Source organism: Pongo abelii, chromosome 1 (assembly GCF_028885655.2).
Source record: "Pongo abelii isolate AG06213 chromosome 1, NHGRI_mPonAbe1-v2.0_pri, whole genome shotgun sequence".
NCBI classification, from domain to species: Eukaryota; Metazoa; Chordata; class Mammalia; order Primates; family Hominidae; genus Pongo; species Pongo abelii.
The window spans coordinates 26,150,844-26,178,513 of NC_071985.2; the positions used below are offsets into that span (position 1 = coordinate 26,150,844).

Here is a 27,670-nt window from a genome sequence, read left to right on the forward strand (position 1 = left end):
ATTAGAATACTTTCCCCCAAATTAAAAACATGCAGCCATCATTTAATGACTTTCAAATACCCCTCTGCTGGGCTGCAACACAACTTGTACTATTGGGGTATTCAGTCCCAACAGAGTGTCAGCAGGAGGGCTGAGAAGGCTGGATGCTATCTCCTTTGTAAAAGCATCATCAGTTTGGTAAAATATCAGACTTGCTCCTGCTTATCAAGTACAAGTGTCAGATGTGGATGCTGTGCCCTCCTCCTGCCTGCCTTCGAATGGCTTTTCCCTCACCCCAATTCTTTGTCACCTCTGCACAAAGTAAGCACTGTAACAGTGACTTCTGGACATCCTGCCAGTGCCATGCCTCCTGTGCTGTGTGGCTTTCAGCACAGCAACACTGGTAGAGGGTCTAGCATCATAAGCCAGGTGTGGAGGGAAGCCAGTGAATCCTACACAAGCACATAAAAGCTGGGCTGTGGGAATTTACCTGCAGCTGAGGAACTTCTGCAAGCGCAGTATGTTAGAGAAAACCAGATATCTTACGAGTTCGATATCTGGGCATCCTCCTGGAAACCAGGTAAACATTGCAAGAGCCCCAGTGATACTTACTGTCTCCTAGGTCTGGGTTGAGACTTCCCCATCATATCTTGATGGTGTTCAGCCTGTCCTGGCACCAGCAGGCTGTGCTGGGGGTGGGGATGGATGGGCACACCAGTACACCAGTCCCCATCTACATAGAGTTCTGTATATTTGTTCTTGGTACCCATTCAGTAAGGATTTGTCTATTGATTTTGTGAGTAAGAGAATGGAGTAGAATGCCTCTGTAGGGCTCAGGAGTTTCTTGTTCTGGAGTTTGCATTGTTCCCTTTGAGGACACGGTTAAAGCATTATGCACACAGCAGACCCTCCCTTATCCCTGGCCCTCGCTGTGGCTTATGACATCGTGTTTGTTTCAGGGATCTGCCTTCATCCAAGCTGTCTGGGCACAAAAATCTCTTAGATCTCTCACTCACCCCAACATCTAGTCAGTTGAAAAGGGGGGCCTGGAACTCAAGTGTCCCAAGTTTGCAGCGTTTAGAGTGAGGACACATTAGGAGCATTATGCACACAGCAGACCCTCCCTTATCCTTGGCCCTAGCCGCGGCTCATGACATCCATGTTTGCTTATCTAAATTCATCCCAGCTGTCTGGGCACAAAATTTCTTAGGTCCCCTCCTCACTCCAACATCCAGTCAGTTGACAGGGGGAGGCTAGAATCCAAGTGTCCCAGATACCAGCATCCTTGTGTCTCCACTGCTCTCAGCCCATCACCTCTTACCCACACCCTTGCTTGCTCTCCTGCCTGAGCTTCTGGGCTTTCTCTCTTTCAGTCAGTCTCTCAAGCTGCTGTCCTCCAACCTCATTTATTCATTCAGCAAACTATGGAGCACTGAATACAGAAGATACTGTGGTAGATTCTGGGGATGTCAGGATGGAGTCACAGGACTTGTTCTTGGAGGGCTCACAGCCTGGGATGAGAGGCAGATGTTCTGCAGGTAATTCAGCACAGAGCTGTGTTGACGCTACAGCAGTGGAACAAAGTAGGGATGAGGCAGGTGGAGAGTGAAATTAAGAAAGGTAGCCGGGTGGAGGAGAAACTTGAATAGGTCTTGAGGAGTGAATGTTCCCCTGGCAGATAGGGGTAGGGGTAAGAGGAAGAGGAAGGGCATTCCCAGCCACCCCTACCATATACCCTGGGTTATAACTACATCCCACTTGCTGCTCCCTCAACACACACTGCCATTTTCCAGTCCCCAGCCATTCACTGTTCATGCCATTTCTACCGTTAGAAAACCACCCATGCCTCCCTGCATAGAGTTCTGTCTTGAAATTTCACCCCTTCCTCAAAGCCAGGCTCAGATGCCATCTCCTTGAATCTCTCCCACCTACTTTTCCCTCCTCAACTCTCTTCAGCATTTTGTACATCTTTTATGGCACTTGTCATGTGAAATCCTTTTTGTCTGTTTCCTTCTCCCTCCTACTGTAACTTCCTTGAAAGGCTAACTTGGCCATTGAACAGAAAACTCTACTCAGTGCTTTTCTGAGCAAAGAGCTAAAAGCAGAGTGGAATGTGCACTAAAATGTCCTTGGCTTTGTTGGTGGGGTAACTGGAGTGTCCAAGGCGTATAACATCATGCAGGGTCTGCCATTTATGTAAGAAGGCCCTTGGCATTGAGAGAACATATTCACAGGCACCTTTTCCTCTCTTTGTTGATGTAGGGTTCGATGACCTTCAAGCGTGTGCTGACCCCGGCATTCCCGAGAATGGCTTCAGGACCCCCAGCGGAGGGGTTTTCTTTGAAGGCTCTGTAGCCCGATTTCACTGCCAAGACGGATTCAAGCTGAAGGGCGCTACAAAGAGACTGTGTTTGAAGCATTTTAATGGAACCCTAGGCTGGATCCCAAGTGATAGTTCCATCTGTGTGCAAGAAGGTAAAGTGCTTACTTCTCCACGGAAGCCACTCATGTGGCTCAAGTTGCATGGCCACAGGGGTGCAGGGCTGTGTGACAACTCAATACCCTGGGCTCTTCTCTCTAATGCAGGGCTGCACCTGCATGCTGACCAGAAAGCAGGAGTGGGTAATGAGTGTTGGGATAGAGGGTTAATTAATCTCTGCATTAGAAGTAATAGTCTTTTTTCTCTATCTCAATTACAGTCTAATTTATCACCATTTTTGTCAATGCAACAGAGCAACTCAGATAACATTAGGGGTATTTATTATTAGGCTGCCAACTCAGCACTCATTTTCATGTTACTCAATAAAATGTGCAGTAAATATACTGTGCAAAAACTGTATTTAGTCATACAGAAGATGTGCATTACTCAGAGGATTAAATCAATGACTACTTATCAGTTCTGTGTTAGATGTGATTCATTTAGGAAAAGAAAGGACTGTGACAAGCAGTGACAGATTAACAAGGTAGACATTTATTTCTAGCAATTATCCCTAAATGTATTGGTAGTGACAAGATACTCATTTACTTCTAGCAATTACCCCACATCTGTTGGTTGAAACAACTTTATATACTTTTTTTTGTTTTTACTTTATGTAGATACGTTCAGACTTTTAAAAAATGCATGGAGTTTAATTAGAATGTCAAATTGTTGATGATATATCTCAGAAGACCAGCAGGGCTGAAGTTGGAATAGGCATGAATCAAGAATTAATTCTGGTCCCAAATTTCCATGAAACACAGAACTTATATTTCATTTAGTTCATTTGAAATTAGTTTCAGTTTCTCTTAACACTCGTTTTATTTTGGAATGGAGCTTTTATAGTAATATGGAAACTATTGTGATGATTTAGTGTATATTTCCTTTATGAAATTTTTTACTTTTTAAATAATTTAATAAGCTTTTTTTTTTTTTTTGAGACAGGGTCTCCCTCTGTCATCCAGGCTAGAGTGCAGTGGCACAATCTTGGCTCACTGCAACCTCCACTGGGCTCAAGTGATCCTCCCACCTCAGTCTCCCAAGTAGTTGGGACTACCTGCGTGCGCCACCATGCCCAGCTAATTTTTGTATTTTTTGTAGAGATGAGGTTTCACCATGTTGCCCAGGTTAGTCTCAAACTCCTGAGCTTGTGCAATCCACCTGCCTTAGCTTCCCAAAGTGCTGGGATTACAGGCATGAGCCACGGCACCTGGCCATAATAAGCGTTTTATAAATGCCTATTTTGCTCCTCCTTTGGAAATTGTAAAGGATGGATAAGATGGTGTCTTGCTCTTAAAGTACTTGCTATCTTTGCTTTTATTTTCAAGGTATAAGAAAAAGCCATAATAAATATAATAAAGACTTGAGGTTTTTAAAAATAAGTTCATTTTTTCCTCTTGCATGCAGCCTATGCAAGCTGTGGTTTCCCTGAGATTCTATTTAAAGTTTACTTGGTTCATATATATATATATATATATAGACTTCCCTACCAAAACCTATGGCCTACGTTACCCAGTGCTTTAAAAACAGTCAAGCTTAGGAACATCAGAGAACAGAGAAAACCAAAATAGGCTTCTTAAATATTGCCCAGAGATGAAGGCCTTCTGTTAAGCTTCTTTCCAACCCTATACATAACTAGGTACTGTGTAGTCATTCCAAGAAAGAGGGTGAGAAATCACCTTAGAGTAGGGGCCTTCTGTTGTACTGGTCTGCATGTATCATTCTTTTTTCTTTTTTTTTTTCTCTATTTATTTAATGGAATTCAGGTACAGTTCTTAACACTCAGCCCCAGATGTGCAGGGAGGGGCTTGTACATAGGCATGGCAGCAGGGAGTCAGCTTTTTTATTAGGCAACCTCAAATAAGACCACGTGTGTCCAAAGGACAGTTCAGGTCCTTGGATTCCAGTCGTGATGTCCTCCAATCATTTTTGGAAGTTTGGAAGAGCAGATATTGCTTTTCTAAGTACAATGGTGTATTTATTTTTAATTTGAATGGTAATTTTTTTGGTCTTTGAAAGATCTGTATAAAGAGATTGTTTGTGTTGCCCTGATAGTAGAGAAAATCATGATTGTTAACACTCTAGGCTTTCTTTATTCTATGTGATTTATAGGGGGCTGGAGGGAGACCTAGAAGTCTATACCACTGATGTCACATAGCAGTGAAAAAGCTAAACTTTCAGAATGTCTTTTTCCTGCTTTGTAAATAGCCATGCTCCCTGCTTAGGATTTATGCTGGGCAAGTAGTAAGGGCTGCTGAATTCATTTGTTATCCTTGCCAGGTAATTCTTAGAAGGCTAATGATTTTCTGGAATGGTGGTAATAATAGTAACAATAATTATCACATTGTTATAGGTCATTAAAGTTTAAAAGTGCTTTCAGATTCACTATTTCATTTAACATGCACAACAATTCTACAAGATGAGTTTTATTGTTTCCTGATTAGGAAACTGAGGCTCAGAGAGGCTCACTCACTTTGTTAAGGTCACACAGTTGATGAGTAAGCAGCCTGGCTGGAATTAATCCTAAAACAGCATTATTTTTCCTCTACAAGGTTGAGTCTAACCTTCTTTATGTCACAACAGCCCCACTCTACTCTGTTACACAAGAGCACCTTGTTACAACAAATGACATCATCCAGGTTTGGAGTTGAAGGAACTCAGAGAAATCATATAATTCAAGCCCTCATTCTGATTTAGTTTTTGTTTGACCTATAGAGAAACTGAGTCTCAAATAAGGTAAGAGCCTTCCCAGAGTTAAATGACAATTTAGGGAAAGACCTGTTGCAGCCCCCGGGCTTGTCACTGTTACCTGGACTCCTTTCATGCCATGGGTCAGTCCTGTCTGAGATGCAGAATTTTTAAAAACTAAGTTCATATCCATTAAAATGCTTTATGACAGTAAAGTGCTCTACAGAAGCAAGGTGGTATTGGGCAGCTGTTCTCTTGGGTGCGCACAGATCCCTCTCTTTTATTCCCACCTCATCCTGCCACATGTACAGCCATTCCCCCTTTTCACATAGCCCCCTTATTCCAATTCAACTTGCTTCTTCCGAGTGAACTAAATTTATAGAGGTCTGAATTTACAGAACTGAATGAATTCACTTTATGGCCCCCAAAGTCTCCAGCCTGAGAGATGTCTGTGCTTCTTCAAGCTGCTTCTGCAAGACTGGAGCCTGCATGACCCCAAGCATGGGTGAAAATGTCTATGGCCCAGGGAACAGAGGAGGTGACCTATATGGTGGAGAGGAGACCCTAGAATTGGCAAAGGACTGAAAATACACCCTGTGGGCGCAGGGCTGCTGACCTAGTAAGTACAGTGACTAAAGGCCAGGATGCGGGCCACTGTCTGGCTGCTTCCTTTCCAAAACCAACTCAGTTATGTCTACTTGGGGATACTTTTCCGGAGTAAATATACCCCTTTCCTACATTTCATGAGAAAAGACAGAGGTGAAGCAAGATTGACTTTACCTGAATTCACTTTACAAACACTTACTCCACACATACGTCTTCAGGATATAAAAAATGCTGCTTCCTCACTGAAGCCGTTGCTGCAAGGAGTAGCAGTCAGACTTTGTGTGGTGATGAACTTCGGTTTGTACATCATAAAGAATTAGCACATTTAAAAAGTAAACATCTTAAAGAGACTAAAATGAAATCAATTCGGGATTCATTTATATTATGAACAAGTATTATATGAGAGAAAGGAGAGAAGAATCAACCCATGTCTTGCCAAAATCCATTGTCATCATTGATGAAAATATTTCCTTACTTAAGCATCTTTTGGGCTACAGAGTTCATCTCAGCCCTTATGGCATTGGCTATACTAGCTAGATAGGAGTTTTTGGTTTTGTTTCTTAAATAGAGAACCAAGTAACTAATTGCACTCAGTTCCTGGTTCGGGTGAGAGTCTTACATAGGCTATGAGATAATATTGTACAGCATCCAAATTCCTCCTCCCTTAGGATTCAGTTCCTGGGAAGAGTGGTGTTATTAGTCCATTTCACACTGCTATAAATATACTACCTGAGACTGGGTAATTTATCAAGAAAAGAGGTTTAATTGACTCACAGTTGTGCATGGCTGGGGAGGCCACAGGAAACTTACACTCATGGCAGAAGGTGAAGGGGAAGCAAAGTACGTCTTACATGGTGGCAGGAGAGAGAGAGCACACAGGGGAAACCCCCGCTTTTAAGACCATCAGATCTCATGAGAACTCCCTCACTATCACGAGAACAGCATGGGAGAAACTGCTACCTTGATCCAATCACCTCCCACCAGGTCCTCCCTCAACACATGGGGATTACAATTCTAGATGAAATTTGGGTGGGAACACAGAGCCAAACCATATCAGGCCGTTATGACATTTTTAAAAGCCAAATCCCTCTAGTAGGAGCTTCAGCACCTGGGTAGACTCAGGGTGTTCCTTGAACACCTTTGGGTATAGACAACATGTTCCTTGTGCAGAAAGACAACTCTCTTTTCTTCTTTGAGTTTCCTCTTTGCAGGGGGAGTGTGCTTTTGGAGACTAAACTGGAGCCTGCTGCAGACTTAAAATTTTATGAAATGAGATTTTCATGTTGAAGGGCTTTTTAATAGAGCTTTTCTCTGTAAGGTGGAAGAAGACCCTTTCTCTTTTTATTTAACCATTTTTCTTGAGCAGCTCTGAGAATAGTCACTGGTTGCATTGGTCACTTGGTTTCAAGTAAACTTCAGATAAATCCATATTAAGTGAATAAAGTATTTTCATGAAGCTGGAGTCCCATAGGTCTGTGAGATAGCTTGTTTAAGTGAGAGTCTTAAACAAGCAGGTTCTGAGAACACCTTAAAACCACTGCAGAGCTCTTCTTAATCCCAGGATAAGGTCCTTAAGAGAACTTATGGGGCCTCCACAGGGCAGCACTTGCTTTTAAAATGAACTTCCTGAGCAGAAGACTTTTTCAGGAAATTCTTCCTCTGTAGTTGGCCAGTCGATTCCTTTGAGTGGGAGAGGAGCAGAGGGGTCAAGCAGAAGGATTGTTGAAACTGCACACTTAATGTACCTTCAAAAGCTACCTCTGGGCTGGGTGCGGTGGCTCACGCCTGTAATCCCAGTTCTCTGACAGGCTGAGGTGGGTGGATCACTGGAGGCCAGGAGTTCGAGACCAGCCTGGCCAGCATGGCGAATCCTCATTTTTACTAAAAATACAAAAATTAGTCAGGTGTGGTGGCTCGTGCCCATGATCCCAGCTACTCTGAGAGGCCAAGGCATGAGAATTGTTTGAACCCAGGAGGCAGAGGTTGCAGTGAACCGATATTGTGCCACTGTACTGCAGCCTAAGCTACAGAACAAGACTTGCCTCAAAAACAAAAACAAACAAACAAAGCTACCTCTGTAAGTCAAGCCCATCCCTGGGATGGTTTTCCTTGCTCTGACAGCAGTCACTCACCAATGTAGCCACAGGCTGTGGCTCAAAATCCTGGGTCCAACCTACATCACCCAGAAGAGCAAGGCTTCAAGATATGGCCATGGAGTGGAGGGGAACATGGCTTGTCTTCGTGAGATTCACCTAACAACACAAAAAACAAGCTCATCCAACCTTGCGGTGCTTCTCTAGGGAGAGGTTCCTTGATCTGAAAGGGAGATGTAGGCACAAATGACACGCTTGAGACATTCTACATCTGATGGCCAGCCCCAGGCACTCGCTTGATGTTATTATTTATTACCTGCATATCCAAGCAGGCAATTCTCATCCATGAAAGGGAGGCCCGATGGCAGCTCCATTTTCCTTGCCTGTCTTCTTTAGTCACTTGGCCATGAGTGTGGGAGAACCCATTGCCTCTGTCTTTCCTGATGCTCCCCACAACCTTTAGACAGGTGGTCTGGTTAAGATTTGCATTTCTCAGGCCAGCTGCGGTGGCTCATGCCTGTAATCCCAGCACTTTGGGAGACTGAGGCAGGTGGATCAATTTGAAGCCAGGAGTTCTAGACCAGCATGGTCAACATGATGAAACCCTGTCTCTACTGAAAATACAAAAAATTGGCTGGGTGCGGTGGCTCATGCCTATAATACCAGCACTTTGAGAGGCTGAGGCAGGTGGATCACGAGGTCAGGAGATCGAGACCATCCTGGCTAACACAGTGAAACCCTGTCTCTACTAAAAATATAAAAAATTAGCCAGGCGTGGTGGTGGGTGTCTGTAGTCCCAGCTACTCGGGAGGCTGAGGCAGGAGAATGGCGTGAACCCAGGGGACAGAGCTTGCAGTGAGCCGAGATTGTGCCACTGCCCTCCAGCCTGGGCAACAGAGTGAGAACTCCATCTCAAAAAAAGAAAAAAACAAAAAATTAGCCGGGCATGGTGGTGTACACCTGTAGTCCCAGCTTCTCCCAGGTGGGCCTTTGCCCATGGATATTCACACTGAGTTCCTTCAGCAGATTTTTTTCCCCAGACTTTTTGTTTTGAACTTTTATTTTAGGTTCAAGGATACCTGTGCAGGTTTGTTATGTAGATAAACTGTGTGTCTTGGAGGTTTGGTATACAGATTATTTTGTTACATAACAAGCCTAGTACCCCATAGGTAGTTTTTGATGCTCTCCTCTCTCCCGCTCTCCACCCTCAAGTAATTCCTGGTGTGTGTGGTTCCCCACTTTGTGTCCACATGTTATCATTGTTTAGCTCTCACGTGTAAGTGAGAACATGAGGTATTTGTTTTTCTGTTCCTGTGTTAGTTTGCTTGGGATAATGGCCTCCAGCTCCATCCATATTGCTGCAAAGGACATGATCTTGTTCTTTTTTATGGCTGCATAGTATTTCATGGTGTATGTGAACCATGTTTTCTGGCCTTTTCTTTTACTGCTTTTGCTGACATTTGGGTTCCATTGTTAATCATTTACACACAAGGAAAGCACATGGATACTCTTTCCTTCCACATTTCTGATTGGCTTAGTGCATACCTTATCGTTGCTTTGGCCACAATTAATATTGTCAGTACAGTTGAATCTGAGTTCTCTATGGGGCATTGTGAATTGAGTTGCCTGTCCAAAGTCATGTATTTTGGGGATGCTGACAAAGATGGACAGGGATTCAGAGAGGCAGCAGTTGAAGGAGAAGGAGGAACGTCCCTACACATCTGTCCAGAACCTGGCCCCATCCCCAGTCACTGAAGGCAAAGCCTCCCTTGGTGTTCCTGCCCACCCCAGTATGTATCCCTCTCCCTGGTCTGCATGTTGCCCTTGTTTTCCTTTCCCCAACAGGACTGCAGTGTGTTAAGGAGATGTCTGTCATACGGATTAGGTACCTATGTTTTATTTTTAATTTTATTTTTTAAATTGGCATATAATTATACATACTCATGGGATACATAGTGATGTTTTAATACATATATGTGTAATGGTCAGATTAGGGCAATTCACATGTCCATCATCACAAATATTTGTTATTTCTTTGTGTTGGGAACATTCAATATCTTCCTTCTTGTGATATGAAACTCTGTAATATATTATTGTTGACCATAGTTATTTTGCAGAGGTATAGAACTCTAGAACTTATTCCTCCTATCTAGCTGTGACTTTATATTCTTTAAGAAATCTCTCCCACCCTTTCCCCTACCCTTCCCAGTCTCTAATATCCTCTTTTCTACTTTCTACTTCTATGAGATCAGTCTATATTAGCTTCCACATATGAGTGAGAACATGCAGTGTTTAACTTTCTATTCCTGGCTTATTAAAATAAGCCTTAAAATAATGTCCCCCAGTTCCATCCATATTGCCATCAATGACAAAATTTTATCCCTTTTTATGGATGAATAGTATTCCATGGCGTTTATGTACCACATTTTCATTATCCATTCATCTATTGTTGAATACCTAGGTTGATTCCATATCTTGGCTATTGTGAATAGTGCTGTGATAAACATGCTTATGCTTTATATACATCATCTTCTTTAATTACTACAGCAACCCTACAAAGTAGGTTCCACAGCCTTATGTTACAGATGAGAAAGTGAAGCCTCTGAGAGGCTGAATTTCCCATGGTCTCCTTGGTAGTGACAGAGTTGGGATTCAAATTTCAGTTTTCTTTCCAGTATGGTCATTTCACCTGACCAAACGTGATTTTTCCCAGGTGAGGGGAAGGGAGGGAAGGCCATTATAATGGCCCCAGGCCCATACCCCATTAGGGTTGGATCTCATTACCAACACACTTGGTAAGAATCTGTTCATGCAGGAGACTGGTTCTTTTCTTTTTTTATTATACTTTAAGTTCTAGGGTACATGTGCACAACGTGCAGGTTTGTTACATAAGTATACATGTGCCATGTTGGTGTGCTGCACCCATTAACTCGTCATTTACACTGGGTATATCTCCTAATGCTTTCCCTCCCCCTCCCCCAACCCCACAACAGGCCCGGTGTGTGCTGTTTCCCTTCCTGTGTCCATGTGTTCTCATTGTTCAATTCCCACCTATGAGTGAGAACATGCAGTGTTTGGTTAGTTGTTCTTGCGATAGTTTGCTGAGAATGATGATTTTCAGCTTCATCCATGTCCCTACAAAGGACATGAACTCATCCTTTTTTATGGCTGCATAGTATTCTATGGTGTATATCTGCCACATTTTCTTAATCCAGTCTATCATTGATGGACATTTGGGTTGGTTCCAAGTCTTTGCTATTGTGAATAGTGCTGCAATAAACATATGTGTGCATGTGCCTTTATAGCAGCATGATTTATAATCCTTTGGGTATATACCCAGTAATGGGATTGCTGGGTCAAATGGTATTTCTAGTTCTAGATCTTTGAGGAATCGCCACACTGTCTTCCACAATGGTTGAACGAGTTTACAGTTCCACCAACAGTGTAAAAGTGTTCCTATTTCTCCACAACCTCTCCAGCACCTGTTGTTTCCTGACTTTTTAATGATTGCCATTCTAACTGGTGTGAGATGGTATCTCATTGTGGTTTTGATTTGCATTTCTCTGATGGCCAGTGACGATGAGCACTTTTTCATATGTCTGTTGGCTGCATAAATGTCTTCTTTTGAGAAGTATCTCTTCATATCCTTCACCCACTTTTTGATGGAGTTGTTTGCTTTTTCTTGTAAATTTGTTTCAGTTATTTGTAGATTCCGGATATTAGCCCTTTGTCAGATGAGTAGATTGCAAAAATTTTCTCCCATTCTGTAGGTTGCCTGTTCATTCTGATGGTAGTTTCTTTTGCTGTGCAGAAGCTCTTTAGTTTAATTGGATCCCATTTGTCAATTTTGGCTGTTGTTACCATTGCTTTTGGTGTTTTACACATGAAGTCCTTGCCCTTGCCTATGTCCTGAATAGTATTGCCTAGGTTTTCTTCTAGGGTTTTTATGGTTTTAGGTCTGACATTTAAGTCTTTAATCTATCTTGAATTTAATTTTTGTATAAGGTGTAAGGAAGGAAGCTTTCTACATATGGCTAGCCAGTTTTCCCAGCACCATTTATTAAATATGGAATGCTTTCCCCATTTCTTGTTTATGTCAGGTTTGTCAAAGATCAGATGGTTGTAGATGTGCGGCGTTATTTCTGAGGGCTCTGTTCTGTTCCATTGGTCTATATCTCTGTTTTGGTACCAGTACCATGCTGTTTTGGTTACTGTAGCCTTGTAGTATAGTTTGAAGTCAGGTAGCATGATGCCTCCAGCTTTGTTCTTTTGGCTTAGGATTGTCTTAGCAATGAGGGCTCTTTTTTGGTTCCATATGAACTTTAAAGTAGTTTTTTCCAGTTCTGTGAAGAAAGTCATTGGTAGCTTGATGGGGATGGCACTGAATCTATAAATTACCTTGGGCAGTATGGCCATTTTCACAATATTGATTCTTCCTACCCATGAGCATAGAATGTTCTTCCACTTGTTTGTATCCTCTTTTATTTCGTTGAGCAGTGGTTTGTAGTTCTCCTTGAAGAGGTCCTTCACATCCCTTGTAAGTTGGATTCCTAGGTATTTTATTCTCTTTAAAGGAATTGTGAATGGGAATTCACTCATGATTTGGCTCTCTGTCTGTTATTGGTGTATAAGAATGCTTGTGATTTTTGCATATTGATTTTGCATCCTGAGACTTTGCTGAAGTTGCTTATCAGCTTAAGGAGATTTTGGGCTGAGACGATGGGGTTTTCTAGATATACAATCATGTCATCTGCAAACAGGGACAATTTGACTTCCTCTTTTCCTAATTGAATACCCTTTATTTCTTTCTCATGCCTGACTGCCCTGGCCAGAACTTCCAACACTATGTTGAATAGGAGTGGTGAGAGAGGGCATCCCTGTCTTGTGCCACTTTTCAAAGGGAATGCTTCCAGTTTTTGCCCATTCAGTATATTGGCTGTGGGTTTGTCATAAATAGCTCTTATCATTTTGAGATACATCCCATCAATACCTAATTTATTGAGAGTTTTTAGCATGAAGAGTTGTTGAATTTTGTCAAAGGTCTTTTCCGCATCTATTGAGATAATCATGTGGTTTTTGTCTTTGGTTCTGTTTATATGCTGGATTATGTTTATTGATTTGCATAAGTTGAACCAGCCTTGCATCCCAGGGATGAAGCCCACTTGATCGTGGTGGATAAGCTTTTTGATGTGCTGCTGGATTCGGTTTGCCAGTATTTTATTGAGGATTTTTGCATCGATGTTTATCAGGGATATTCATCTAACATTCTCTTTTTTTGTTGTGTGTCTGCCAGGCTTTGGTATCAGGATGATGCTGGCCTCATAAAATGAGTTGGGGGGGATTCCCTCTTTTTCTATTGATTGGAATAGTTTCAGAATGAATGGTACCAACTCCTCCTTGCACCTCTGGTAGAATTCGGCTGTGAATCCATCTGGTCCTGGACTTTTTTTGGTTGGTAGGCTATTAATTTTTGCCTCAATTTCAGAGCCTGTTATTGGTCTATTCAGGGATTAAACTTCTTCCTGGGTTAGTCTTGGGAAAGTGTATGTGTCCAGGAATTTATCCATTTCTTCTAGATTTTCAAGTTTATTTGCATAGAGGTGTTTATAGTATTCTCTGATGGTAGTTTGTATTTCTGTGGGATCGGTGGTGATATCCCCTTTATCATTTTTTATTGTGTCTATTTGATTCTTCTCTCTTTTCTTATTAGTCTTTCTAGCAGTCAATCAATTTTGTTGATCTTTTCAAAAAACCAGCTCCTGGTTTCATTGATTTTTTTGAAGGGTTTTTTGTGCCTCTATCTCCTTCAGTTCTCCTCTGATCTTAGTTATTTCTTGCCTTCTGCTAGCTTTTGAATGTGTTTGCTCTTGCTTCTCTAGTTCTTTTAATTGTGATGTTAGGGAGTCTATTTTAGATCTTTCCTGCTTTCTCTTGTGGGCACTTAGTGCTATAAATTTCCCTCTACACATTGCTTTAAATGTGTCCCAGAGATTCTGGTATGTTGTGTCTTTGTTCTCATTGGTTTCAAAGAACATCTTTATTTCTGCCTTCATTTTATTATGTACCTAGTAGTCATTCAGGAGCAGGTTGTTCAGTTTCCGTGTAGTTGAGTGGTGTTGAGTGAGTTTCTTACCTGACTTCTAGTTTGATTGCACTGTGGTCTGAGAGACAGTTTGTTACAATTTCTATTCTTTCACATTTGCTGAGCAGTGCTTTACTTCCAACTATGTGGTCAATTTTGGAATAAGTACGATGTGGTGCTGAAAAGAATGTATATTCTGTTGATTTGGGGTGGAGAGTTCTGTAGATGTCTATTAGGTCCACTTGGTGCAGAGCTGAGCTCAATTCCTGGATATCCTTGTAAACTTTCTGTCTCGTTGGTCTGTCTAATGTTGACAGTGGGGTGTTAAAGTCTCCCATTATTATTGTGTGGGAGTCTAAGTCTCTTTGTAGATCTCTAAGAACTTGCTTTATGAATCTGGATGCTCCTGTATTGGGTTCATATATATTTAAGATAGTTAGCTCTTCTTGTTGAATGGATCCCTTTACCATTATGTAATGGCCTTGTCTCTTTTGATCTTTGTTGGTTTAAAGTCTGTTTTATCAGAGACTAGGATTGCAACCCCTGCCTTTTTTTGTGTTCCATTTGCTTGGTAGATCTTCCTCCATCCCTTTATTTTGAGCCTATGTGTGTCTCTGCACGTGAGATGGGTCTCCTGAATACAGTACATTGATGGGTCTTGACTCTTTATCCAATTTGCCAGTCTGTGTCTTTTAATTGGAGCATTTAGCCCATTTACATGTAAGGTTAATATTGTTATGTGTGAATTTGATCCTGTCATTATGATGTTAGCTGGTTATTTTGCTCATTAGTTGATGCAGTTTCTTCCTAGCATCGATGGTCTTTACAATTTGGCATGATTTTGCAGTGGCTGGTACCAGTTGTTCCTTTCCATGTTTAGTGCTTCCTTCAGGAGCTCTTGTAGGGCAGGCCTGGTGGTGACAAAATCTCTCAGCATTTGCTTGTCTGTAAAGGATTTTATTTCTCCTTCACTTATGAAGCTTAGTTTGGCTGGATATGAAATTCTGGGTTGAAAATTCTTTTCTTTAAGAATGTTGAATATTGGCCTCCACTCTCTTCTGGCTCGTAGAGTTTCTGCCGAGAGATCCGCTGTTAGTCTGATGGGTTTCCCTTTGTGGGTAACCCGACCTTTCTCTCTGGCTGCCCTTAACATTTTTTTCCTTCATTTCAACTTTGGTGAATCTGACAATTATGTGTCTTGGAGTTGCTCTTCTTGAGGAGTATCTTTGTGGCGTTCTCTGTATTTCCTGAATTTCAGTGTTGGCCTGCCTTGCTAGATTGGGGAAGTTCTCCTGGATAATACCCTGCAGAGTGTTTTCCAACTTGGTTCCATTCTCCCCGTCACTTTCAGGTACACCAATCAGACGTAGATTTGGTCTTTGCACATAGTCCCATATTTCTCGGAGGCTTTGTTCGTTTCGTTTACCCTGTTTTCTCTAAACTTCTCTTCTCACTTCATTTCATTCATTTGATCTTCAATCACTGATACCCTTTCTTCCAGTTGATCGAATCGGCTGCTGAAGCTTGTGCATTCATCATGTAGTTCTTGTGCCATGGTTTTCAGCTCCATCAGGTCATTTAAGGACTTCTCTACACTGGTTATTCTAGTTAGCCATTCATCTAATCTTTTTTCAAGGTTTTTAGCTTCTTTGCATTGGGTTTGAACTTCCTCCTTTAGCTCGGAGAAGTTTGATCGTCTGAAGCCTTCTTCTCTCAACTTGTCAAAGTCATTCTCCATCCAGCTTTGTTCCATTGGTGGCAAGGAGCTGCGTTCCTTTGGAGGGGGAGAGGTGCTCTGATTTTTAGAATTTTCAGCTTTTCTGCTCTGTTTTTTCCCCATCTTTGTGGTTTTATCTATCTTTGGTCTTTGATGAGGGTGACGTACAGGTGGGGTTTTGGTGTGGATGTCCTTTCTGTCTGTTAGTTTTCCTTCTAACAGTCAGGACCCTCAGCTGCAGGTCTGTTGGAGTTTGCTGGAGGTCTACTCCAGACCCTGTTTGCCTGGGTGTCAGCAGCAGAGGCTGCAGAACGGCAAATATTGCTGAACAGCAGATGTTCCTACCTGATCGTTCCTCTGGAAGCTTTGTCTCAGAGGGGTACCTGGCTGTGTGAGGTGTCAGTCTGCCCCTACTGGGGGGGTGCCTCCCAGTTAGGCTGCTTGTGGGTCAGGGACCCACTTGAGGAGGCAGTCTGTCTGTTCTCAGATCTCAAACTCCATGCTGGGAGAACCACAGTACTCTCTTCAAAGCTGTCAGACCGGGACATTTAAGTCTGCAGAGGTTTCTGCTGCCTTTTGTTCGGCTATGCCCTGCCCCCAGAGGTGGAGTCTACAGAGGCAGGCAGGCCTCCTTGAGCAGCGGTGGGCTCCACCCAGTTCCAGCTTCCAGGCTGCTTTGTTTACCTTCTCAAGCCTCAGCAATGGCGGGTGCCCCTCCCCCAGCCTCGCTGCTGCCTTGCAGTTTGATCTCAGACTGCTGTGCTAGCAATGAGTGAGGCTCCGTGGGCATGGGACCCTCTGAGTCAGGTGTGGGATATAATCTCCTGGTGTGCCGTTTGCTAAGACCGTTGGAAAAGCGCAGTATTAGGATAGGAGTGACCCAATTTTCCAGGTGCCATCTGTCACCCCTCCCCTTTGCTAGGAAAGGGAATTCCCTGACCCCTTGTGCTTCCTGGGTGAGGTGATGCCTCGCCCTGCTTCGGCTAACACTCGGTGGGCTGCACCCACTGTCCTACCCCCAGTGTCTGACAAGCCCCAGTGAGATGAACCTGGTACCTCAGTTGGAAATGCAGAAATCTTCTGTCTTCTGCGTCGCTCATGCTGGGAGCTATAGACCGGAGCTGTTCCTATTCAGCCATCTTGGAACTCGGGACTGGTTCTTAAAGTATGTGCCAAGGACTACCTGCATCAGAACTTAGGAAAAGTACATATTCAGACCTCCTGCATTAGAATGCTAAGAGTGGGGCCAAGGAATCTGCATTTAAAAAAAAATCTCCCAGCAGATTCTTACACATAAAAATGTTTGAGACTCACTAATTTAGGGATATGGTCTGATATTGCTTTGTAAGAAGGGAGAATAACATAATTTTCTCTAGTGTTCAACAAAGATCCTTAGAGATGTTTAATTCTTAGAATCAGAAATGTCAGTGTTGTCATTTTCCAAATGGAGACACTGAAGCCTATAAGAGCTTTAGTGACTTATAAAGAAGTCACACAGCAGGAAAGCTGGGAATTAGACCAGTGTCTTGACTCCTTGTCCAGTGCTCTTTCTATATCCTGGTGGTGTGCAACCCAGGCTGCCTGTCAGGATCACTTGCAGAACTTTTAAAAATAAAAGTGCCATCAATACCTAATTTATTGAGAGTTTTTAGCATGAAGGGTTGTTGAATTTTGTCAAAGGCCTTTTCTGCATCTATTGAGATAATCATGTGGTTTTTGTCTTTGGTTCTGTTTATATGCTGGATTACATTTATTGATTTGCATATATTGAACCAGCCTTGCATCCTAGGGATGAAGCTCACTTGATCATGGTGGATAAGCTTTTCTATGACAGACTGACAGCCAATATCATACTGAATGGGCAAAAACTGGAAGCATTCCCTTTGAAAAGTGGCACAAGACAGGGATGCCCTCTCTCACCACTCCTATTCAACGTAGTGTTGGAAGTTCTGGCCAGGGCAATTAGGCAGGAGAAGGAAATAAAGCGTATTCAATTAGGAAAAGAGGAAATCAAATTGTCCCTGTTTGCAGACGACATGATTGTATATCTAGAAAACCCCATTGTCTCAGCCCAAAATCTCCTTAAGCTGATAAGCAACTTCAGCAAAGTCTCAGGATGCAAAATCAATGTACAAAAATCACAAGCGTTATTATACACCAATAACAGACAAACAGAGAGCCAAATCATGAGTGAACTCCCATTCACAATTGCTTCAAAGAGAATAAAATACCTAGGAATCCAACTTACAAGGGACATGAAGGACCTCTTCAAGGAGAACTACAAACCACTGCTCAACGAAATAAAAGAGGATACAAACAAATGGAAGAACATTCCATGCTCGTGGGTAGGAAGAATCAATATCGTGAAAATGGCCATACTGCCCAAGGTAATTTATAGATTCAATGCCATCCCCATCAAGCTACCAATGACTTTCTTCACAGAATTGGAAAAAACTACTTTAAAGTTCATGTGGAACCAAAAAAGAGCCCACATCGCCAAGTCAATCCTAAGCCAAAAGAACAAAGCTGGAGGCATCACACTACCTGACTTCAAACTATACTACAAGGCTACAGTAACCAAAACAGCATGGTACTGGTACCAAAACAGAGATATAGACCAATGGAACAGAACAGAGCCCTCAGAAATAACGCCGCGTATCTACAACTATCTGATCTTTGACAAACCTGAGAAAAACAAGCAATGGGGAAAGGATTCCCTATTTAATAAGTGGTGCTGGGAAAACTGGCTAGCCGTATGTAGAAACTGAAACTGGATCCCTTCCTTACACCTTATACAAAAATTAATTCAAGATGGATTAAAGACTTAAACGTTAGACCTAAAACCATAAAAACCCTAGAAGAAAACCTAGGCAATACCATTCAGGACATAGGCATGGGCAAGGACTTCATGTCTAAAACACCAAAAGCAATGGCAACAAAAGCCAAAATTGACAAATGGGATCTAATTAAACTAAAGAGCTTCTGCACAGCAAAAGATACTACCATCAGAGTGAACGGGCAACCTACAAAATGGGAGAAAATTTTTGCAATCTACTCATCTGACAAAGGGCTAATATCCAGAATCTACAATGAACTCCAACAAATTTACAAGAAAAAAACGAACAACCCCATCAAAAAGTGGGCGAAGGATATGAACAGACACTTCTCAAAAGAAGACATTTATACAGCCAAAAGACACATGAAAAAATGGTCATCATCACTGGCCATCAGAGAAATGCAAATCAAAACCACAATGAGATACCATCTCACATCAGTTAGAATGGCAATCATTAAAAAGTCAGGAAACAACAGGTGCTGGAGAGGATGTAGAGGAATAGGAACACTTTTACACTGTTGGTGGGACTGTAAACTAGTTCAACCATTGTGGAAGTGAGTGTGGCGATTCCTCAGGGATCTAGAACTAGAAATGCCATTTGACCCAGCCATCCCATTACTGGGTATGTACCCAAAGGACTATAAATCATGCTGCTATAAAGACACATGCACACGTATGTTTATTGCAGCACTATTCACAATAGCAAAGACTTGGAACCAACCCAAATGTCCAACCATGATAGACTGGATTAAGAAAATGTGGCACATATACACCATGGAATACTATGCAGCCATAAAAAATGATGAGTTCATGTCCTTTGTAGGGACATGGATGAAATTGGAAATCATCATTCTCAGTAAACTATCGCAAGAACAAAAAACCAAACACTGCATGTTCTCACTCGTAGATGGGAATTGAACAATGAGAACACATGGACACAGGAAGAGGAACATCACACTCTGGGGACTGTTGTGGGGTGGGGGGAGGGGGGAGGGATAGCATTAGGAGATATACCTAATGCTAAATGGTGAGTTAATGGGTTCAGCACACCAGCATGGTACATGTATACATATGTAACTAATCTGCACATTGTGCACATGTACCCTAAAACTTAAAGTATAATAATAATAAAATAAAAAATAAAAAAAATAAAAGTGCCTGAGACCCACTTCAAGTGACTCTATTTTAGTTGTTCTGGGTAGTGGGAGCCCAGGCGTAGGTATTTCAGCCTATGCCTGGGCACAACCAGGGATCTCTTTTCAAGGGATCCAAGGTAATTTCAGTGTGCAACCAGGGATCCCTTCCACCTGTGCTTTTTGTCTCAGGCTCCCTGGTTACCTGATTGTGGCTAAAGGTGGCATAGAGCACAGGAGGAGGAGCTGTTCCTGCCACAGCTCCAGTTTGCTCTGTCTCCATGCTTAACCTTGTCTCGGTTCCTTGCAGAGTGCAAAAAGGAAAAAAAATATCATCCATTCATCAAGCATTATTTTTAAGCACTCACTAAAATATTTTGGCTCCCATAGACCTGACCAGGATTGCTATAAAAGATGAATAATTTGATGTTAAGAAGGTTCTTTGAGCTTCCTGGGGAAAAGGTGCAACATGAGTTTAAGTATTATTATTACATTATAAATTTTTAATTAAAAGATTCAGCTCAACTCATAAGCTAAAGCTGGCAGTAAAATTGGGAGATAACTCCTTTATTCATTGAAACTGTGGGGTGCAGGCATTTTTCAAAAGCAGGGTGGTCATACTCATGTTTTCCAGTTACTTATATATTAAGTGAGCTGTCAGCTGTCTTCCAGCTCCAGAGGCTTCATCAAAACGGATGCTTTAAAAATATTTTATTTGGGATTTTTTTTTCTCATGTGCATTCTCTATCATCTAAAATTTCTTTCTTGTTGCCTTAGATGTGGATTATCAGAAACGACAGCCTGTGCCCACAAGGGCAAGTATTTGCATGTCTTCCCCCAAGATATTCTGTCCTCATTTTCCACCTCCTAAGAAGGGAAGGAGCAGAGGGATGCTTCTACCTGTCCCCAGGACCACTGTCATTTCTTATTTATGCTGCTGTTAACAGAAGCCACTGCTCTCCTGTACTCGCTCCCTTGTGGCTTCCATGTGAGTTTAGTTTTTGTTTTCTAAAAGATTTATTTAACTTAAATGTGGCCAGACTTGAAAGGGAAAAATAATCCATAGGAAATAATATCAGGTCAGGTCGAGGCAAATCCCGCAAAGATAAGTGACAGAAATGATCAGTTATGATGGTTGCAAGATGACAGGTGGACCACCACAGACAAGGGTTCTCAGGCCTGTGCAACCAAGCCCCCAATAAGTGCAGAAGGAATGTCCAAATCTTGGCAGCTGTTACTCCTGAACCAGCTGCCTCATGCAGTCTTGCACACGTGAGTGCTGAGACCTCACCCTTTTTGTACAGGGGCTATGGAGGTAGGGAGCTGCTCGAAGTCCCAGAATTGTCAGGCAAATAGAGAACAACAACATCATCAGCACATACACAGATCCTTGTCAGATCCTGTAGAAAGGTCACACAGTGACTGTTAGCAACCTTGAACACCAAACTGACTTGGGGGGATTTCCCCAGAAAGCAGTTTTTCACAAGCTTGCAACTGAAACTATCCAGAATTATGTTGGCTACTTATGAAAAATGCAGACTTACCCCCACTGGGGTCCTTCTAAACCCACTGCAGATGAAATTCATCTTCTCTCATGCCAGTCTTTGAGCAGTTTGGGGGCCGACTGAGGCTTCCAGGCAGCATCTTGTGAGTCCTATTACTGATTCAGATCTCCTTGGAACCCCATGCTGGGTCTGCAAGAGTGTGAGGCCTCGGTGTGCCTTGGTGCTCCAGCTTGCTTGGATTAGATTCTGTTCTTACATTTGTCTGAGACAGCTGCTAAGAGATGGGCTAGGGCTTGTTAAATTCTGAGCCAGCCTTTGAGTTTTGATTGCTGTTCTTCAGTCTATTCAGTCACCCAGACTAACCTTGCATAGCCCATCACATGGTGGTTCTCAATGTTTGACTTCATGGTAATTGCCGGGGGCGGGGGCGGGGAACCATAAAAAAAGGCACATTTCCAGGCCCCAAGCTCAGATGCTTGTATGCAACAAAGAATTGGAATTTACCAGGCATTTCCAGGTGATTCTCATGTTGTGGAGCCTCAGAGGATTCCTTGAGATGCTTACCATGTGCACTCTATGAGCAGAGCATGAGACATGGAGTAGAACCTCTGGAAGTCATCAGCCCATGAGAAGGGCATTTGACATGCCTTCTTTTATTTTTCTTGTGAGTTCACCTCTGGCCTTAAAGTGCTTTCTGTCACTTCCTTGTTGTTGAACTTTCCAGAAGGTGGAAAGTGACCTTAAAGTTTCTTTAAAGATAAAATAATTAAAATTGGGTTTATTAAGAGAAAAGCAAGAAATCAGGTTAGATTTGCCTTCCAGGACAAAACTCTGAATCAAATCCAGTTTGATCTCCAACAACCTACATAACCTATATTCAGAGGTCAAATTGTCTTCTGAAAATTTTCTGGCAAATATTTGAGGTTTTATGCTTTTGAGAATTTCAGCACCACCCCCAATATGTTTAGTCATTCACTCCCCAGAATTCCGTTAAGCACTCTCTACTTGCCAGGCCCAGAGGCTCCAGATGAGCTGGGAAAGACAGCTACATAGGCAGTGATGTCCTTGTTCTTCTTTCTGGATTAATTCTATTGTTGTTGTTTTAACTTTTAAAAAATGTATGAAATAAAACACATATAGAAGTGTACACAGCACTGAACAGTCAGTATTTTGGACTCATAGGTTGTTTAGAAAGGTACTACTCATTTTCCCATCATATGGAGATTTTCTAACTATTCATTTCTATCTTTATTTCATTGTAGCCAGAAAAAAAAGAGCTCTATAATTTTGTTCTTTTGAAATTTTTTTGAGACTTTCTTTATTGCCCAGGTATGGTCATTTTTTGTAAATGTTCCACGTGTGCTTAGAAGAATGTGTAGCAGTCTCAGTCCCTCCAAATGAATAGCTAAGAACCCACAAATAATTGCCCTCAATGTGTTAAATATAGAAATGAATGCTTTAAATAATGAAATACAAATCTACTAATTGCCTTTGTCAACCACAAATAAATAAAATATTCCAATCTATGCACCAGACAAAGACACTAAGTACAAGAAGCATGCTTATTATAATAACTTTTCTTTGACCAACTGTTTTTCACGGGGCTTTTCCTCAGTGGGTTTAAGCCAGGGCCTAACTACCTTCAGCTGCAAGCCACAAGGTCTTGAGTGTCTGGTTCCAGTTCTTCTTCAGGTTTCAGAGTCAATGTCCTTTAAATATGAAAGAAACAACCTGGACCAGCCTTGCTCCCAAAGCAAAACTATCCCACATGGTGGTGCCTCCTATTCTATGAAGCATCCTCTCTCTCCAGTCATCTCTGAAGAGCATCGATTCTTGCCCCTCATTTTCTCTGCCTTTCGTTAATTGCTGATGGTCAAATCATTTGTCTCAGTTGGTTTCATTCAGCTTCTTCAGCCCGATCCTGAGTAAATTGTGGTGGTTGAGACAGTGTGCTCTGAGCTGTGGTGGAATGACAGTTCTTTAGAACAGCAGAAGGGTGGAATGGCACTGATATGGAACAGTGCTCCTGAGGGATATTAGTGGATAGTAAGTGGAAAAAAGCATTCTGTGGTACTAAGTTCAGAGTCCCCAAGACCCCCCTCACTTGTGATACCAGCTATAAGTCTGGGCTCCCCGAGACCACCATCAGGTTCAAAAATTCACTAGGACTCAGGAACTCAGACTCACAGAACTCAGGAAAACTATTCTACTCATGGCTAAGGCTTTTTACAATGAAAGGACATAGATTAAATCAGCCAAGGGAAGAGGTGCATAGGGCAGGGCCCAGGAGTCACCAGACATGAGCTTTCAGTTGTTCTTTTCCAGTGGGGTTATATGGACAACACCTCTTTTTTCCAGGAACAATGTATGACAATATACATGAAGTGTTGACAACCAGGGAAACTCACCAAGCTTTAGTATCCAGAGTTTTAATCAGGGCTTAGTCACGTGGGCATGGCTGACCACAGTGTGGCTGATCTTAGTTTCCTTTTCCTCCAGAAGATGAGCTGATACTGCATGGCCCATGGCCCAAAGCTTAAATCACATGTTAGCATGGACTAAAATCCATGTTAGCATGGACCAGATGGCATGGCCAAGGCCCCTGCCATACATCATACTGTTGGCATAATCTGTCTAGCGTGGCCCAGAGCCCCCAGACAAACAAAGACACTCATCTCAAGCCAGACATTCCAGGGGCTAAAGGTTACCTCTCAGGAGCTGAGGGCAAATGCCTAAACCTCTCCTTGGGTAAGTTAATCCTTTACTGTACATATGGCAAACCCTTTGAGGATATAAATCAGATCATGCCTTGGCTCATGCTTAACAAACCCCAGCAACTCCCTATCACACTAAAATAATTCCCTGCCCTAATCTACAAGGCCCTGCATGATCTGGCCTGTCCCTCCCCTTCTTGGTCACTATATTCCAAAAACACAGGTCTTCTTTAGTGTTTTTAAGGACACCGAGCTCTTTCCTGGCCTTTGCACTAGCTGTTCCCACTGCCTAACATGTTCTTCTCCAAGAGCCATACATAATTAAATTATTCTTGTCATTCAGATCTCAGATTAATAAATGTCATTTCCTCAGGGGCCCCTTTCATATTTACCCAAATTAAAAGAGTTCCTGAGTCAGTCCCTATCATGTCACCTTGCTATGTGTTCATCGTGGCAGTGAGTGTTGCCTGCTACTTTCTAGCACCTTTAGCTGTTAATTTGCCCATTTGCAGTCTTCTTCCATGCAAGTGCTGTAAGAGTAAGGCCCTTGACTCTTTATTCCCAGCACCCAGGACACCCTGAGCCTAGAGTGAGTGCTCTGTAATTCACAAAATGGATGAATGAACAGCTGGATGAATAAACAAGCTTGACAAATGCTGGTTTAAACAAAATTAAGTAGAATTCTTTACAGTAAGACCTTCCGAGCCTTTAATCTACTCTGTGGATTGTGAATCTCTTGAGTGTGTATTATGTATTCATGTTCCTGGGAACAGTTTTGGGGGAGTATTAATGTCAAAACTTGGTGTATTGAAGGAATTGGATTCATTTTCAAGTATAACTAACTTTTAAAGGATAGTAAATCCTATGTATGGCACATTTTCTTTAAGATTTCTTTTACTGTTACTATTTCTGCTCCATCCCTTAGGCGCTGCTCTCTGCTAACTAATCTGATAAATTAATTTGTACTTGGGTATAAATATGCAATGCTGCCTTAGGATCTTTTACTCCTTCTTTTATTTATTCACTATATTGAATCCCCATTGATACTAGAAGCAGGATGTAGAAATAATGACAGTGTTGGGCTGGTGAAAGATGATTTCCAGAATGGAAGGCTTTGATATCCCTCAAGTTACACCCTGAATGGCCTATTTATGCCTCATACATATAAGTTCTAATTGTTGACCAGATTCAATAGGACAGAACCAGATTTTGATGAATATTTTTGTAGAGTGCAGTGGCATGATCTTGGCTCACTGCAACCTCCACCTCCCAGGTTCAAGCGATTCTCCTGCCTCAGCCTCCCGAGTAGCTAGGATTATAGGCATGTGCCACCATGCCTGGCTAAGTTTTGTATTTTTAGTAGAGACGGGGTTTCACCATGTTGGCCAGGCTGGTCTCAAACTCCTGACCTCAGGTGATCCACCCGCCTCGGCCTCCCAAAGTGTTGGGATTATAGGCGTGAGCCACCTGCCTTCAAAATTCTTTCTATTGACTAGATTAGTTTACGCTATAGAAAATTGTGTTATTTCTGTTTGAGACTTCAGAATTGATGGATATTAGACATTTACTGTCAGATAACTAAAGATCCTAGATTCTTTTTTTCTGTGGAAAGAAGGTCCATGGTTTTTCACTACCACAGAGAACTCACTGGGCACATACTTTTTTCTAGATTCCTTCTTCTTTCTACTTCACCCTCCTTCAGGGGGAGGATCAGATGCCAGACTTTGTGGGTAAAGAAATCATAAAGGCTCTGGATAATGTTTTCTCTGTCAAGGTTAAGTTTTTTGATAGAGCTGATCTGTGATTGTTTTGTACTCATTCCTAGGGCACTGCCCCTCCTGGCCTCTTCCCCTTGTTGGGATTTGAACCCTACTTCTTACTCCCTAGTTGATACGTGACTCCTCCCACATAGTAAATTGGCCTGGCATCACTCCCTATGGTGACTCTTCTTTCAGGAGGGCACATCATCACTGGGATTCGGGAGGCTGTGAATTCCCTCTAACCCTGTGTCTTATATTCTGCAATAGTCCCCATGCCATGTTTGGGGAAACTTTAGCTCTAACTAGAAGTTGAAAGCATTCTACATTACACAACACTATGCGGAGAAATCACTCTTAGAAACAAGGCTTGGGTGCTTCTGCTCCCAGCCAGCCAATATCCACGTGTCCATAATGCCCAAAGGGACGCTTCTATCCATTGACTTTATTCTCTATAGCTGGCCACCTCCTGAGTATACTAGCTAATTGCTGAACAAGTTTTAAATCAATCAGGAAAACAGTTGTTTCAATGTGTAAATTACTGCCGCAGTACCTATTTACAGCCAAGATTTTACAGACGGATGCCTTGATAAATGTGTTTTTATTTGCTGTGAATAATTTCTGTACAGTGCGATTGAAAAAACGTAATTCACATTTTCTATTAAGAAGGCAGCAGCAGTGTGCAAAGAATTGTCAATGATCTTGTGACCCCAGTTAGGATTATTCTGGGATTGGGGTTGATTCTGGGGAATTCAGCTATGCTAGCAGGAAAACTGTTTGTTAAACATGAACAGTTAGAAAACCCCTTTTCAGGCTGGGCGTGGTGGCTTACGCCTGTAATCCCAGCACGTTGGGACGCCAAGGCGGGCGGATCATGAGGTCATGAGTTGGAGAACATCCTGGCCAATGTGGTGAAACTCCATCTCTACTAAAAATACAAAATTAGCCGGGCATGGTGGCATGCACCTATAGTCCTAGCTGCTCGGGAGGCTGAGGCAGAATAATCGCTTGGACCTGGGAGGTGGAGGTTGCAGTGAGCCGAGATTATGCCACTGCACTCCAGCCTGGGTGACACAGTGAGACTCTGTCTCAAAAAGGAAAAGAAAACCCCTTTTCACGGCCTGAAACACAAATATGAAAGGTAAAACCAAAGTCAGAGCACAGTTCTTCAGCCCAGACTCTCTTTGTTGAAATCATGGGCAAAGGGAAGGCCTGATGACAGGTGTCCTCAGGGAAGGCTGAGCTGCAGGGCTGTGCCCCAAGCCTGTTAGCCGTGCTCCAGAGGGCTGTGCACTCACAGCGAGCTTGGGCAGAGGTTCAGAGAACTCCTTTCAGCACTCTTTCGCCAGGTGTGTGCGCAGGTCAGAAGCATGGCAGGAGGGTCAGAGGAAGTAAGCAACACAGTCCCTGCTCTCAAGCTAATGGTGGTGACAAAGGCTGAGATAAGGGCAGACCTGGGCTTACAAGCATTTGACTTCAGGTGACCCATGCAGGCAGTGAACAGCCATCACCCCTGCATCCCCAGCTGCCAAGCTCTCCTCTAACTTGGAAGCCCCTGTCTGCCTGAGTCTTTCCCATCATTGACATCCTATTTTCTGAAGTCTGTTGTGCCATACTTCCCATTTCTCCCAGTAAACCCAGCCCCAACCCCACCTCCTAGCTCCTGGATGTGCCCTTTTTCGAGCCACCAAAGTTCCTAGCCACCGGAGTCACCCACTCACCCACTAGCCACAGCATTTCCCTTCTCTTCCACTCACATCAGGGCTTCCAGGGCCAAGTGCCTCAGAGCTGACAGTTCAAAGCTTAGAGCAACTTAAAGGTGAGGGTTCCTGTTAGTACTGTTCTGGCCATATTGTGGATATTGTAGGATTTGGGGAATGGATAAGAGACCTACAATCTTTTAAAGCGTTGAGAAATTTCTGGAGGAAATTTCTATGATTCACAAAATGCTGTTCTTGGTTTTTGCCTTGTTTTAAAAAGTTAAGAATCAACAAATTTGGAACATAACCCATCTGTAGGTCATGCTTACAAACACGTATGCGTATAAAACCAGAAACATTAAACAGAGATGTGTTCATAAGAGA

At 42.5% G+C, this 27,670-nt stretch overlaps 1 protein-coding gene across 7 annotated transcripts in view; it reads left to right on the forward strand.

The window, feature by feature from the left end:
* The window catches only part of SUSD4 (sushi domain containing 4), a 146,419-nt gene that overhangs the window by 70,096 nt on the left and 48,653 nt on the right, over nt 1-27,670 (forward strand). For 5 of the 7 annotated variants that reach the window (XM_054525499.2, XM_024231367.3, NM_001132622.1 and 2 more), the window contains 1 exon segment: nt 2,242-2,454. In XM_054525499.2, coding sequence (XP_054381474.1) covers nt 2,242-2,454 — 213 coding nt within the window. 7 annotated transcript variants of the gene reach the window in all.